The sequence below is a fragment of the Cladophialophora immunda genome, assembly GCF_000835495.1.
Source record: "Cladophialophora immunda strain CBS 83496 unplaced genomic scaffold supercont1.1, whole genome shotgun sequence".
NCBI classification, from domain to species: domain Eukaryota; kingdom Fungi; phylum Ascomycota; class Eurotiomycetes; order Chaetothyriales; family Herpotrichiellaceae; genus Cladophialophora; species Cladophialophora immunda.
In genome coordinates, this window is record NW_015622541.1 from 3,278,863 (window position 1) to 3,291,984 (window position 13,122).

The window sequence follows — 13,122 nt, forward strand, 5'->3', positions numbered from 1 at the left end:
GCAGATCGAGCTTTGTCGGTATTGGTCTTATTGTCCTGTAGTCAGGAACGTCAACGCTTACAGATTTTGGACGTTAAAGAGAAAAATCCACCATCTCCCGCATTCCAGAAGACGCTATAGAGATAGCATCCTGGGGGGATTTGCGGAGACGACAAACTTGTTCGAGTAAGCCAACCCACGTTGACCTCGGCTTCGTTCTGAACCTCCTATATTGGTATGGTGCGATATGGACGTCGAGTCATTGTCCTTAAGAGCAGCCAGATTTCGGTCCATATTTGGACTCTCCGCCTGACCTTCCCAATAGGTCTAGTCCTACAGGTCGAGACATCTCTCTGGCCGACTTGACGCATTGTAGAAGGGATGGCCTGGCTCAGAGAAGGTCTATACGTGTACACGCCAATTGATACAGGGGTAGTATCGAGCGACAAGCCTATCGTCGGTGATGCCCTTATAATGAGCCCCTTTACCGCGCCTGCTTTCTGAGCGACCAATCTTGCAGCTACTGGTCAGTACTCCGAGCAGCATGACGCGCAGCCAGATGATCGAATATCATGGTGATTCGTGACGGTGGTTTTCCACAGAGTCGACCGACCCCGTTGACCGCCAGTAATGGCCCGACCCAGAAGAAGGATGAGAGTCTTCGCCTTGCCGTCAAAAAGTTCGCCAGGTCCTCGTTGCCAATTTGAGCCATCAGGTACGAGAGCTATGAGGGCCAAAGGATGACCTGATCACTTGCGCCTTACCTTGTTCACGGACCTGGAAAGGCCTTTAAAGAGAGCTTCCGTAACCCTCCGCAACACTTGGAAAGTAACAGGTATCGTCATATCGTCATAAGTGGTGAGCCGTTGTGCTGGTGGAAAGAGGTGGCTGGGTTGTTTACAGTTCCTCATCGAAGTGCGACAAGCCCTAACTATGTGCATCATCTTCCAGATCTCGAGGTGAGAGGCACTATCGATGCGGAGCACAACTGATCTCCAGGTTGTCAGTGGAAGAGCATGACGTTCTTTCCAGCAGCGTCAACCGACATTGTCAAGCTTGAGATGGTCCTGTATGGTGAACGAAGCGGGAAGTGCCATCGGGGCGATCCAAAGGAGAAACAGTCATGGCAGCAAGAAGCAGTTCGTTCGAAGGGAGACCTACTGATCTTCCGTACTCCAAACTGACGTCGCTGAAAGTGCCTTCCTCGTCCCTTGCCCCCTGCGATTCTGTTTTGGCATTGCGTCCACAAACACTTGGTCAATACGAAAATTAAAGTCTTTTCCCTTGGCGGTTTTCTCTCGGGTGAATGGAAATAGCACGACTGCCTTGCCGTCGCACCAGGGGGCAGCTTGGTAGCCTGGGTGGAAAAAACATCCTGCTTGCAGTGGGCCGCCGCATTTGCACTTGAAGTTTGCCCTCGGGGATCGCGAGGATCTGCCTCAGGCATCGACAGGAAAAAGGAAAAGCAAACTCGCACAATGACTCCTCGCCACTCTAGCAGAAAATTGCCTGGCCGGAAACTTGACCTCTATGGAATGACGAAGGGAGATATATCCGATCGCTTGAGAATACCCAAAACCGAAGCCCGGCAAGGATTCGTTTGTGATGTGATGCCATGATCGTCTCGATACGAAGAAGAAATCTTTCAAATCCTGAAATGGGTGGCGCGTGGGTGCAACACACTGCAAATCGTCTGCGTCATATTAGTCACCCACACACCACACACCCCGAACGCAAGTCATGTGGATGGAGTGGCTGAAGGGTTGTGGCGGTGTTATCTCGCAGCATCTTCGGCAGTTGGAGCGTTGCGTGGCTGGTGTAATAATGAGATGGCTCTGGAGAGACGAAACCCAACCAATTGGACCAGTGCTGGAGTAATTGCTCGAGGCACTTTCGCGGGATTCCGCGGTCCACCATTGACCAGGTGTGGGCGAAAGCCACTGGCTGGTGCTCGCTGGTGGTGGTAGCCTCTGCCACCGTAGCAGTCGAAGAAGATTCTCTCACCTCGGGTGCTCCATCGACCCCCCGTTATCCCACCCACCTACCCAGATCGGTAGTCCACCCACCTGCTGTAGTATGCTTACCACACGCAATTTGCCATGTGGTAGGTAATAGTAGCGCCAACCCCTGCGTCTAGCATTTGTGGCATTCTCTCCCCACTGCCCATCTGTGGCGATCGTCGTGAGGGAGGAGGACTGCAGAAGCAACGCTGACAGCGCAAGGTGGTGGTGGGGGAGGCACCAATCTCGAAACGCGTGGATGCTTTTTCCCATGCTTCAATATTCGCAAGACTGTCCCAACAAGGATATGAGTCGCCGAAAAATCAACCCCAGCAGATCTCGGGGTGGTCACAGACCGAAGCATGACGAATACGCCAGACATCCCGTAGCAGCTGAGTTCTGACTGTGTTCCACCATTCGCCTGCGGTTGCACAGGGACGAGCTACAGGCCAGGTATCCAAGGACGGCAAGTGTTTATCCAGCCCTGAGAGTTCAATACCCGAGGCCGTAGAGGTGATGATTCACCCGCGCTTGGGGGTATCACTTCGAGAGCTGAGTTTCCCCAAGCCGGAAAATGTGCGAACAATAGGTTGCCGAAGTTCGGCAGAACTCCGTACGACAAACAATCATCTTGGGAGGACATGATTGGAGGCTGGCGCAGCGGTCGTGGTGTTCTCGGAAACTCTGTTTGAGGGAATACCCGATGCTCGGAATCAAATGCGCATCCTGGTGAGGAAGAGGAAGAGGGAAAAAATCTGCAAACTTCGGATCGCCCAAAAGTCAAAGCATCTGGAGCGAGAGGATTACTTGTACTCCGTAGGGTTTTCACAAACAAACACCGCTGAAGCAGCCGGAGCGAACCCCCGAGTCATCCATCCAACACTGCATTTGCGTTGCGATGGCGAACTTCGGCCATCGAGCATGGGAGGAGAGAAAAAGGGGAAATGGTACGGGTTGGTGTTGGATAGTTCTTGATGAGTCAAGACCTCCCCTGCTCGCCTGGAGCTCGTGGAAAACCCTGGCAAGTGGTGACGACCGTGTCTCGTATGTAATCAGCCTGAAGGCCGGAGTACGCAGAAAGGTAGGAGCTGCCCTCCGAGCGAAGGCGACGGTCGCCCTGGGTCCTGGGCCCTGGAGCTTCTCATTGCAACATGCTTCAGTCCATCGGAGCCGCTTGGTCGGTTCGACCGTCCGATGATTGACACCCTCCCACTCAGTCCGCGATGGAGGACGTCTCGACATTATCACCATCATCCTCATTAGAAATCGAGAGAGCGTTAGAGTCCCGTGAATGTCTCGAGCAGCATCATGTGAAAGTGGTGCGGGATTTGATCGGTCCATCGGCGGATTTCTTTTCCCCAGGATTGATCGGCGGATTCTTTACCCCCGCGAGTTGTACCGAGTACCTGGGGGATGGAGAAAGTCGCATGGTCGTGGCCCCTCGTTATGTGCTGCCCCTGCATGGACGTTGTCGTTGTAGAGAACAGTGTAGAAGGCCCCCTGATGTTCTTGGTGCAGCCACAGACATCCGATGGCTGCAGGTCGAGGGTAATGGCGGGGCGTCGACCCAAAGGTACATACCTGCCTGTCTTCACTATTGACCCCAAGAGATCAACCGGCCAAATGGGAGATCCGCGGGTACATCGAGATTTGTAGCTTCAAACACAAAGGGGACGGGGAATGTGTCAGAGAGACTTGGGTTGTTGCAACCAGCTGCTTCGCCGCTGGGCCCGACGCTCCTCGACGTACACTGGGGGAAGGTGAGTCATTCAAGGCGAGTTAGCCACCACGGGAAGGTGAATGATAAGAGGAAAAGAATGCAATGTTGATGTGTTCAGCAATAGATATATTAAGCTAATAATACTAATCTAGAGGACTCTTGGAGTTCGGAGGTTCCTCTATTAGGTGAAGAGGGAGTCATACAAGTGACTCAACCATATTCATATCGTATCCAATCAGCCATATAGGCGGGGGTATCGTAGGCCGTGTCCCATGCTCTCAAGATATGCAAAACAAACTGGTCGAACCGAACCAGTATGCAGTCGCTCGCTGAAAAGATGCGCTCGCTAAGACAAAAACACGTAGATTGATGTGACCGGGGGCCAGCCCCAGACTCATCCTCCTCTACTGAGGGCCATTCAGGCAACTCGTGCCACGTCGTTGGCTGGTCTGACGTCTCTTGAGGGCACTGGCGCTGGGTCGGCGTGACTTGCTTGCGCTGTTGGTGTCCTGGTTGGCGAAGCGCACAACTCTGCGTTTCGCCTCGGCGTCTCGTGCGTAGGGAGCTGCTGCCTGGGGTAGATTGGCGGCAGCCTCCTTCTCCTGGAGTTCCCGGAGGAAGGCGATTTGCTCTTCGGTGGTGAGTTCCTTCTTGGGTGCCAGTGCCGGAATGGTCTCCACAGGAAGGCTGAGGTCTTCGGCTGAGCAGAGGAGGTCATCGTCAGAGAGGTATGAGCTGGGCTCGGCGCCGAACGATGACATGCATGACCTGTATGGGCTAGGCATCCAGGTCGAGTTGCTGCTGTCGCGACGCATGGCAATGGATTGTGTTTGCGACGAAGACGTCGAGTTGGATGCATTGCTGTCTGTGCGTGCAAGGGCTTGAGAGGTTGGCCACGCTGAGGTGGGTGACGCGCACACGAGAGCCGTGTAGGCAGACGTGGGCGCGTAGGAGTACGTGTTGGACGAGGTGGAGTCGCGCGAGTCTGAACGCGACATAGCCACCGATGTCATGGCTGGGGTGATGTTGGAGGTGGGTGACGAGAAGAACATTTTGCTGGCTGTGCGAGGTTGGAAGGGAGGAGGATGTTGTTGTTGTTGTTGTAAGACGCGACGGGGGTGTCGGGTTTGATATACACGCACAGAGTTTGGGGGGCCCGTGATGTTATTATGATGGGTGTTGCTAGTCGCCAGATCCGGGATTCGGATTCCCAGTTGCGGGAGGGTGGCGATGGGATGGGCTGGTTGCGGGTGGTGATGCAATGTGCGAGTAATATGTTTGCGTCGAGTCAGGGCCCACGGATGTGAGTCGGCTAAACGACCTGGAGTTCAGGAGAAGGCCGGCGAACGGTGATCCGGCGTGATGGGAGTTGTGATCGGTTGACTTGCCGCTGCTGCTCGCCTCGGTGGTTGGCCCGGTTCGGTCAGCGTGGAAGTCAAGGGAATCCCAGTGGTCAATATATGCCTCGTCAGGGCGGCTGTGCTGGCTGCGCTGGGGGGGTGCCAGTGTTGCGAAGGGGTTTGTAGGTTGTACCTGGAAGTGTTTCGAAGATCCAAAGGGGGAGGGAAGAATCCTCGTTATTAATGTTTGTGCCGGGCGCGAGGGTGGTAGAAGTAAATTAGTCGTATCACTGTTTTGCCCCTTCCCCGTGCTTTTCCTTCTTCTTTTTCCTTTTGGGCTTATGGAGAATGGCGAAAACCCGATGGAGCGGTGCGACCTCGGGCCTAGGGTGGGAAAAGTCACAAACGGGGTTCGGAGGATGGGCCCCTTCTGTACTATGGGTCGTACGTTGTAGCGTTTTTTTGGTCTGCGTTCCGGGTTGTGGGGGGTGGGAGGGCAAGCGGCAAAAGGTTTGTCGGCTTTGGCACCGTGACGATGGGTTCCGCGAGAGGCTAGCGATTTCGCGTCTGAGTGGCTGGTTTCAGACACGTCGGAATTGGCGGACCGTTGAGGTGATGGGACGCAGGGGGTTCGATAGCAATGTCGATTGTCGATAGTGTGATGCGGTACCGGTTCGATGAGGATGGTTCGAGGAGTGCAGGAGGGTTTGGTGATGGGTGTTCTGAGGCAGAGGAGAAAAGTGGTTGAACGCGGACAGGGAGGCAGAGGGAGGGCAGAAAGGCAGGATTATAACAACACAGTCAACAGGACGAAGGCAAACCCCCAAACTGGATGATTTGTTGTCCTTGTCCGCAGCGCTGACTGTCGGTCAGTAGACCGCCTGAAAGAGGGTTGGATTCTGATTGTGCGTGAAGGGGTGAATGTGACACCGAGTCCAGCACCCTTCAGCCAGGCAACCGAGGGCGAGTGACGAGCTAGGCTCGAGGCGCAAGCCACGGGGGTTAGACGAGAAGCAAGCACGGGGGGTCGAATGGGAGAATCCCAGACAAGCCACCAACGTGGGTTGGACGAGAATGTTGTGTCTTGGAAGCTGAAGCCGGCAATGAATCAAATTCGAGCAAAAGGATCTGGCGGTGACCAGGGGGGGGAGTTGCGGCGAGGCGGGCGTTTGGACCAGAGAGAAACGGAGCTGAGGAAAAGATGGAGCCTGGGTCTAAGACGAGGGAGCTCTGGTCGCAGTGGTTGGTGGCCGTGCGGGCTCAGCGGGCTCACGGAATGGGGGGCACTGACTCCTCTGCTCGACGCCTAGAGAAGCCGAGATCGGTCCCGATGAAATCCCTACAGCCCCATAACGAGACCCTAGAGGCCCTGAGAGTCTCCCCCGGGTAGCCAGACTCCCAGGCTTTCAGGCTTTCAGGCTTCCAGGCTGCTGTCCAGGCTACCCCACGCGCCCGGGCCCAGTGTCTGACTCGCCAACAAACAAGTCAAAGGGGTCACAGCTGCCCCCGGCTAAAAAGCACCTCGGGCCAGTACCACTCGACAGATGCAGAGCCAGGTCGAGATTCGTCGGGTAAAACGGTCGGGTCCCTCCTATCATCACACAGAGATGCTAATTCAGGAAGTCAATTTGCGACAACGGGCAATAATTCGAGTGATAGTGATGGCGGCGGACAAGGAATCCCACGACGACTACGAGGACTTGCACAGTACGGACGCATAGTCGTAGGGAGACTCGTCGCTGTCAGACGGACTTTGGTGGTTGATACAACAGTCTCCCTCACTATGTTCCCGATTTAGCCAAAATGAAGCACGCAGCATAATAGTCACAGCCAGCGACGGCCAGCAAAGCTGCGATGACTCAGGCACACATTGATGGTGCTATAGTCGTAGTATAATGCCGCATTCGGACATCCGATGATGATTGCAGAGCAGGGATCGGGTCATCTTTGTGGCTAGGACTCTCTCCCTATACCGCGTACTCAGTCACAGGCAACACCACACCAACCCCCAAATTTAGCTTCGGTCAACTCTTTCCATTATCATTACCATCACCATCATCACTATCACCGTCTGTCATCCCTTCTAGCCCCTGAGTAAGAGGGCATTAGCCATAGCAAACACTTGGTTGTTTGCTGGCAGTCGCCGGAAACGATTACTTCAGCCGGCAGCAACCCTGGCCAGACCCCAAGCGTTGGGATTACCGGATCGGGCAGGCACTGGGCCTCTACAAACAAAACAAAAGGCCCAGAGCGAGGTTGAGCCGTCGCCTAAACTCGCCTTTGTTGTGTGAACCGGTTGATTACCAGCCGGCTGTTACTGTAGGAGCTAGGGACGAGAGCCTGAGTAAGGCTTGATTATTCTCCCACCGTGTGTCTGGTATACGACGACACCAAGCAAACCAAACGTCATACCAAACGCATTTGCTTCATCCCACGCTGCCATGGTCAAATGTTTGTTTGTTTGCTATTACTCTTTGCTTTACGAGAGTCGTTGGGATCCTTGCATTTCTCCCGCCCGACCAATGCCATAGCATCCGTCTCCCTCACCGTGATCTCTCGGCAGATGCCACTCCTCCCCTCCTCACGGCCAACACATCAAAGGAGATATGAGTCAGGCCAGGAAGACTTGTTGCTTCTCCAACTCTGGGGCCGGGCGCACACACCCAAAGTTGCTGCCCAACTCGTCCACCGAACAAAAAACAAAAGCTTAAAGGCAGCCACTCACCGGTGCCTCCAACACTCCCTTGTCGGTCGTTTCCGGGCGCCAGAAAACGAAACTGGATTTAACTAAGGGGACCCCTTCGCGGGGCCCAGCTAGGGCAGTGGGCACTCCTCGTGGTTGTAGGCAAGGCGACGAAACTTGCCGGGCAGTTGTACCCCCGATGCCTCGGGGATGGATGCCTCAGGAAGTGATGCGTCCAGTCCACCTTTGATAGTTTGGGGTTTTTCACACACGCATTCGAAATTGTCAGTGCCTGATATGTCTCTAGATGCCTGGCCTGCAGAGACGAGAAAAGCTCGAGTACGGAACCGAACAGGGTCCGTGATGTCCTTGTCTGCTCCTGCGTTGCCTTGCCGCGCCTCATTCGGCTTCGTCACCGTCGTAAATGCTGTGGAACTAAGATTGGGGGGATGGCATTGCCTACTCTAGCAACTATCAGACAAGCAATCTATTGCAGTCTCAGTCTTCCGCTACCACATGCACAGGTAAGGAGTACGGAGTCTAGGGTCTCTCCCCTCGGCGCCCACCAGATCGGCGAGTTTTGCGTGCTTCAAACCATTGGGGAACATGGGAACATCCAGGTTCCCCGAGACTAGCCCCAAGTACCTTCCCACCAGAATTTGGCTGGGGAGGTACCTTCACCGCATCTGGAGATACCTCGGCGAGTCCCAAGCCACACTTTTGTTCTCCATGTTCGCCCTTTGCCTCTGCCCTCGGTGTCTCTCTTCGACTGTAACTCCAGCGAGTCCACATTAAACAGTACAACTGTAGAGGTCTCCTCTCTCGGCTCCCCCGTGTGATGGGTACTTGCAAGTGCCGTTCTCCAAGAGACACCTTACAGTGGCAAAGACCCAATCTTCCAGAAGGATTTTGGAACATTGTCCCAGGTTCACTGCAACGACGGGGAACGAGATGGTGGATCAACGGCGCAAGCAATAATCCCACCTCTTCAACTGACTAGAGAACGAACTCCATTCAGCCTCCTGGGTAAAGTCCCCATAGTCTAAACCAGCCAAAAGACCCATAAGCCGGTGGTACTAAAGTGCCCCCGAACGCCACCAGTTGCGCCTCCATCAGACCCATCGCAAACCTGGTCAGATAGACTCCACCGCTCGTCGTTGAAGGGGACCCATCATCAAGCCCAGCTCTCCGGGAAGGGATGAATTGCTTGCACAATATCGAATCTCGCTTGTCGTCCAATGAACATCCGCCACTGTCTGCTCGAGCTCCTCCTGAGGCTTCGCTGTGAAAACCTGTTCCGAGTTTTCTTCATTCCGGCAAAGTTTGGCTTTGGTTTTCGAGTTTTCATGGCTGGAAGTTCCCGAGCACCACTTCGTCTCCTTTACTGCTCGTTGCCTCAGACCGAGGTGCCGAACGGCATTCTTCAACGCCAGGCCCAGCCCTTCTAACCTCGACTGTTGGCAGCACGGTCCGTTGTCGGCAGTCAACCAGACGATCAAAAACCCCACTGGCAAGCTCTACCTTCGAAGACACTGATTGGCTTTTTGCGTTACTGTATGCCTTTTGATCGGCCGTAATCAGCAAATCCATGAGCATGGCAGGTGAGATGGAAGGCTTCCGTCCTGGGCGTGCAACATGGCCAGACTAACACGACGTGAGCCCGACAAGTAGGAGGCAAAATACAAAACAAGACCCAATAGGGAAACACCTTTTTGCCAGTTACTCAACATGACTGCGCCGCAATTCATCCGTCGGGTTGTCAAAAGTCCCTTGGTGGAATGGTCAGCCCGTTCGCCAACGCAACACGGCCCGGCTCCGACAAACAGGTGTTTATGGTCATCCCGGCCTCGTATCACCCTTTTGGGCTCAAGATAGCAATGGCGTGGGTGACACATGGTCCGCATGCAGCTATGTTTGTCAGATATGCAGGGTCCCCCAGCCCATCTCACACATGTCCAACATGACTTGCCGCTACAGCCCTGCGAAGTGCTCCAGCTGACACTGGCACGAGCTGAGCCTCGTTTGCAGGCGTGGTCGTGTGCATGTGCTGGGCGCGCCCGCATGTGACGCATAGCATACGACTCTGACCTGCAGCAAGGAATTGAACAACTGTCGGTTCGGGCATCATCCTGTCTCAAACGGCGATTCGAGGCGAGAAACAATCATCAATCGTAATATTGGGCCCCTTTGTTGTCTGTTGCTTTGTCCGAGTCAGAAAACGACCCGGACGGCCAGTGTCCGCAACTCAAAGGGGCCTCCTCCACGCGGCTTACAGTGTGCTTTCGTGCGTAGCGAGGCCAACACCCTCCATTCGCGCGCCTATGCATCTCTCCGGATTATTCTCTTGAGATGCGGAGGCGCTCTGCGAGATCGAGGGGGTAAAAGGAATGGGCGGCTCCCCGCTTCTCCAGGCCGAGCCAGACCTGCAACTTGTCGCCAACACTGATCGACCGTGCGAAAACCCCCCGCAACTCACAACCGCGGCCAGCACGCCTTGGTCGGGGTTGGGGAACCATCCTCCGCAACGGAACAGTTCTCTGCCTCTCCCAATTCATCGTCGATGGAGGTTCGCATCGGGTGTACGTCGCCTTGGAACCTTGGGGCTGCTTCCGATGGATTTTGGCTCGCCCTATTCCGAAGGGAACAAACTCTGGTTTCTCATCGCAAAAGATGGTCCGTGAGAAGGGCGACACGAAGATGACCGCGAACATCGGCCGAACATCGCACGGACCCGTCCATCGCTCGAACGAACCGTCGTGGAAGATCAGCAGCGGTCGACAAACAGGATCACGAGGATCAGCCCTCAGCTGTGCTGGAAGCTGGTCTGGAATGCACTGGGCTGCCCGGCCGTCCAAGGAAGCCTCAGCCATCTGCACCAGTCATACGATCTTGGGCGAACCCCCACTGCACAGTCCACAGCCTAGAATGTCCTTTTTAAAAGGAGGGGGCCTAACGATACCTCTCCTCCCTCCCGCGGACCATCATTTTATTCTCACGTGTTTTCTCGAGCAAAGACGATACCCATGCGGATCTTGATCTTTGGGTCGTCGAACCCGCTCTGATCCAGGGCATTCAAGCCGCACTCTACAAATTCCAGGGTCCAGACTCCAATTTCATTGTTGGACATTGAATGACTGCAACCGTTCACGCAACACACAGCTGGTCTCGTGATTTCCTTGTTTGCAGAACCAACTCACGCGACGAAAGGATCGAGACAGGTCGCCAGCCGTGTCTCGCTTGGGCGAGGTTTGTGGATTGATGTTTGCAGCGGCCATGTCACAAAACCCAACGCAGTCTTCTGTACCGGCCAGATGATCAATCAGGCCGCCTGGAATGTGCGGTCAAGCTCCCTGACGGGCCGAGCACGGGCTTGCACACAAGCATCCTGAGACTTCCTGTGCTCAACTACTCACCGTTCCGGCCGCTTCCAGCCTGATCAATCTCTCGACAGTGCTCTCGCGCATATACACGGTCACGTGCTTCGTTTACAAGGGCGCATTTTCATGGCTGCCTGACAATACTCCCGTGGGCATAGGATGTCGACACGGAACTCTCATGGCATTCGCTGTCGTCGCTTGATACTAACAGACATGATTTTGGAGGATGATATCATCGGTATCTCACAGTCTGAAATCTCTACACCATCTGGCCCCGAGGTGCGCTTGCTAGAAGCAGACCCTCTTCCACCAGGTAAGTGGCATACTCTCGGAACGTGCACTCTTGCTCCCTTGAGATGAGCCACATCGTCCGAGGGTAGGTCGCCCACAGCCTGAAATTCATCCGTGAGGCTGCTGAGTGTGAGTGAGTGGTGAAGCCAAGATGTATGGCCTGGTGCTCAACAAGAGGTATGTTTTGGTATCGGCCGTAACGTGACTCGTCATATCAGTCCGCGTCGGTGGTCTTGACTTGCTTGTGACAACGGCCGTGTGAGTGAGGACGATGTTCTCAGCGCATCTGCTTCCAACCTGTGTGCACCATTTCACGCGCTGAGGATGAGGGTGAGCGTCTGGTTGGACCCTGGATCGAGGTTTCTGGGGCGTTAGAATGTTCATGTACCTTGAGGTATCCCTGTCCAGCGTTCTCGAAGAGGCCTTCTCGACATAACATCGCTATCTGATAGACATTCTGCACATCTACTATCTTAGAGGTTCTATCTCTGACATCCTCATCGACCGTTTTCAAATTGCTCTCCCGTAAAAAGGTCCAGGTATCATAGATCGCGCATCCCCAATTGTTTCCACCCTGTCCAGAGTCGTCCGAATGCATACACCGACTGGGGATTTCCACCGATGAGCGACCCTGTGAGCCCGTTTCTCGACATTCACCCAGTCGCTGCACAGAAAATCGCATTCGACGAGGGCCCTCGCGGAAGCTTGGCTGTCTTGCCGCTTTTGCAGGTGCACGAGTCATTCGTGCTGCATGCTAGAGCGGCGAGAAGCTTTCTATGAGAGCGCTGCTTTAAGGTCGCCGCACCTCTCTTAGTTTCCCTTCCACTCACACTTTCATCGGTTTCCCGATCAAAGCCTCTTTCATGCATCTCGGCCTAGATTGAAGAATATACCTATAGATGGTCGCACCCGCAGCACTGAAAAGATGTTCGCGAATCAAACAATGACGGCAATCGAATTCATCAAGGCGACGCTCGAGCTCGGCTGCCCGCCTACAGTGTTGTGGAACACTGGTCTGAGGAAGAGGCATCTCAGCATCAGTCCTTAGGGTGGCAACTTCTGGAAACTATTAATATGTTGCACACGCAAAGCTTTTGGAACTGCAGTCTGCTGCTCTTCATTGACTCAATCGCATCTCACCGTGCATCATGTCGTCATCCGCCATGAGTTGTGCTTGCGCAGCAGTGGAACAACCGCTGTGATCGTTTGCCAATCTGCCACTTTCTCAGTCTCCCAGTCTTCCAACAATGTAGGCACTCTCCAATTTGTCCCCTCTCGCCTGTCCTTGGGGCAGGGAAGGGGGAACCAGGCTGGAATACCCCAGCATATTGAACGAGTCCTAATGTCCCAAGTCAATGAACGTCAGTGGTGTGAATATCAGCGACAGAGGAAGCGGAAGGTGAGCCGAGGGTAAGTAAAGGAAAGAGCGACAAGCATGAGCAGATGGCCAGATAAAGTAGCAAGCCCGATGATAAGATGGAGTAGTAGTGGGAGAGGATCTGAGGGAGGAAGTCAGATAAGCCGTAGTCTCTTCCATCGGATGATCAGATAACCCAGAACCCGTCACGACCACGGGTGCTTCTTGTGGGTTCAGGCGACGCTGCAGCAGTCGCAAGAAGAGCAGGACGCGTGGGTGCCCAGTCGTGATCCTGGAGCAGGGGGACTGGGGCAGCACACTGACGTGAGGTCGGACAGCCTCGTGTCAATGGTGAGAGGTCGAGAAGGCTGAACG

General features: G+C 54.5%; 2 protein-coding genes across 2 annotated transcripts; one reads left to right on the forward strand and one right to left on the reverse strand.

Annotated features, from left to right (window-relative positions):
- Positions 1-3,802: 3,802 nt before the first annotated feature.
- PV07_00942 (uncharacterized protein) lies at positions 3,803-5,824 on the reverse strand. Its single transcript, XM_016387434.1, has one exon. The coding sequence runs from the start codon at positions 4,749-4,751 to the stop codon at positions 4,104-4,106; it is 648 nt and encodes a 215-aa protein (XP_016254362.1). The 5' UTR covers positions 4,752-5,824; the 3' UTR covers positions 3,803-4,103.
- A 3,095-nt stretch (positions 5,825-8,919) lies between these two features.
- PV07_00943 (uncharacterized protein) lies at positions 8,920-11,881 on the forward strand. The gene is made up of 2 exons (XM_016387435.1): positions 8,920-9,323; positions 9,391-11,881. The coding sequence occupies exon 2, from the start codon at positions 10,393-10,395 to the stop codon at positions 10,756-10,758; it is 366 nt and encodes a 121-aa protein (XP_016254363.1). The 5' UTR covers positions 8,920-9,323; positions 9,391-10,392; the 3' UTR covers positions 10,759-11,881.
- Positions 11,882-13,122: the final 1,241 nt, after the last annotated feature.

Excerpts from the sequence above, each read along its gene's own strand:
- PV07_00942 (XM_016387434.1), bottom strand. The coding sequence starts at position 4,751 with ATGTTCTTCTCGTCACCCACCTCCAACATCACCCCAGCCATGACATCG.
- PV07_00943 (XM_016387435.1), top strand. The coding sequence starts at position 10,393 with ATGGTCCGTGAGAAGGGCGACACGAAGATGACCGCGAACATCGGCCGA.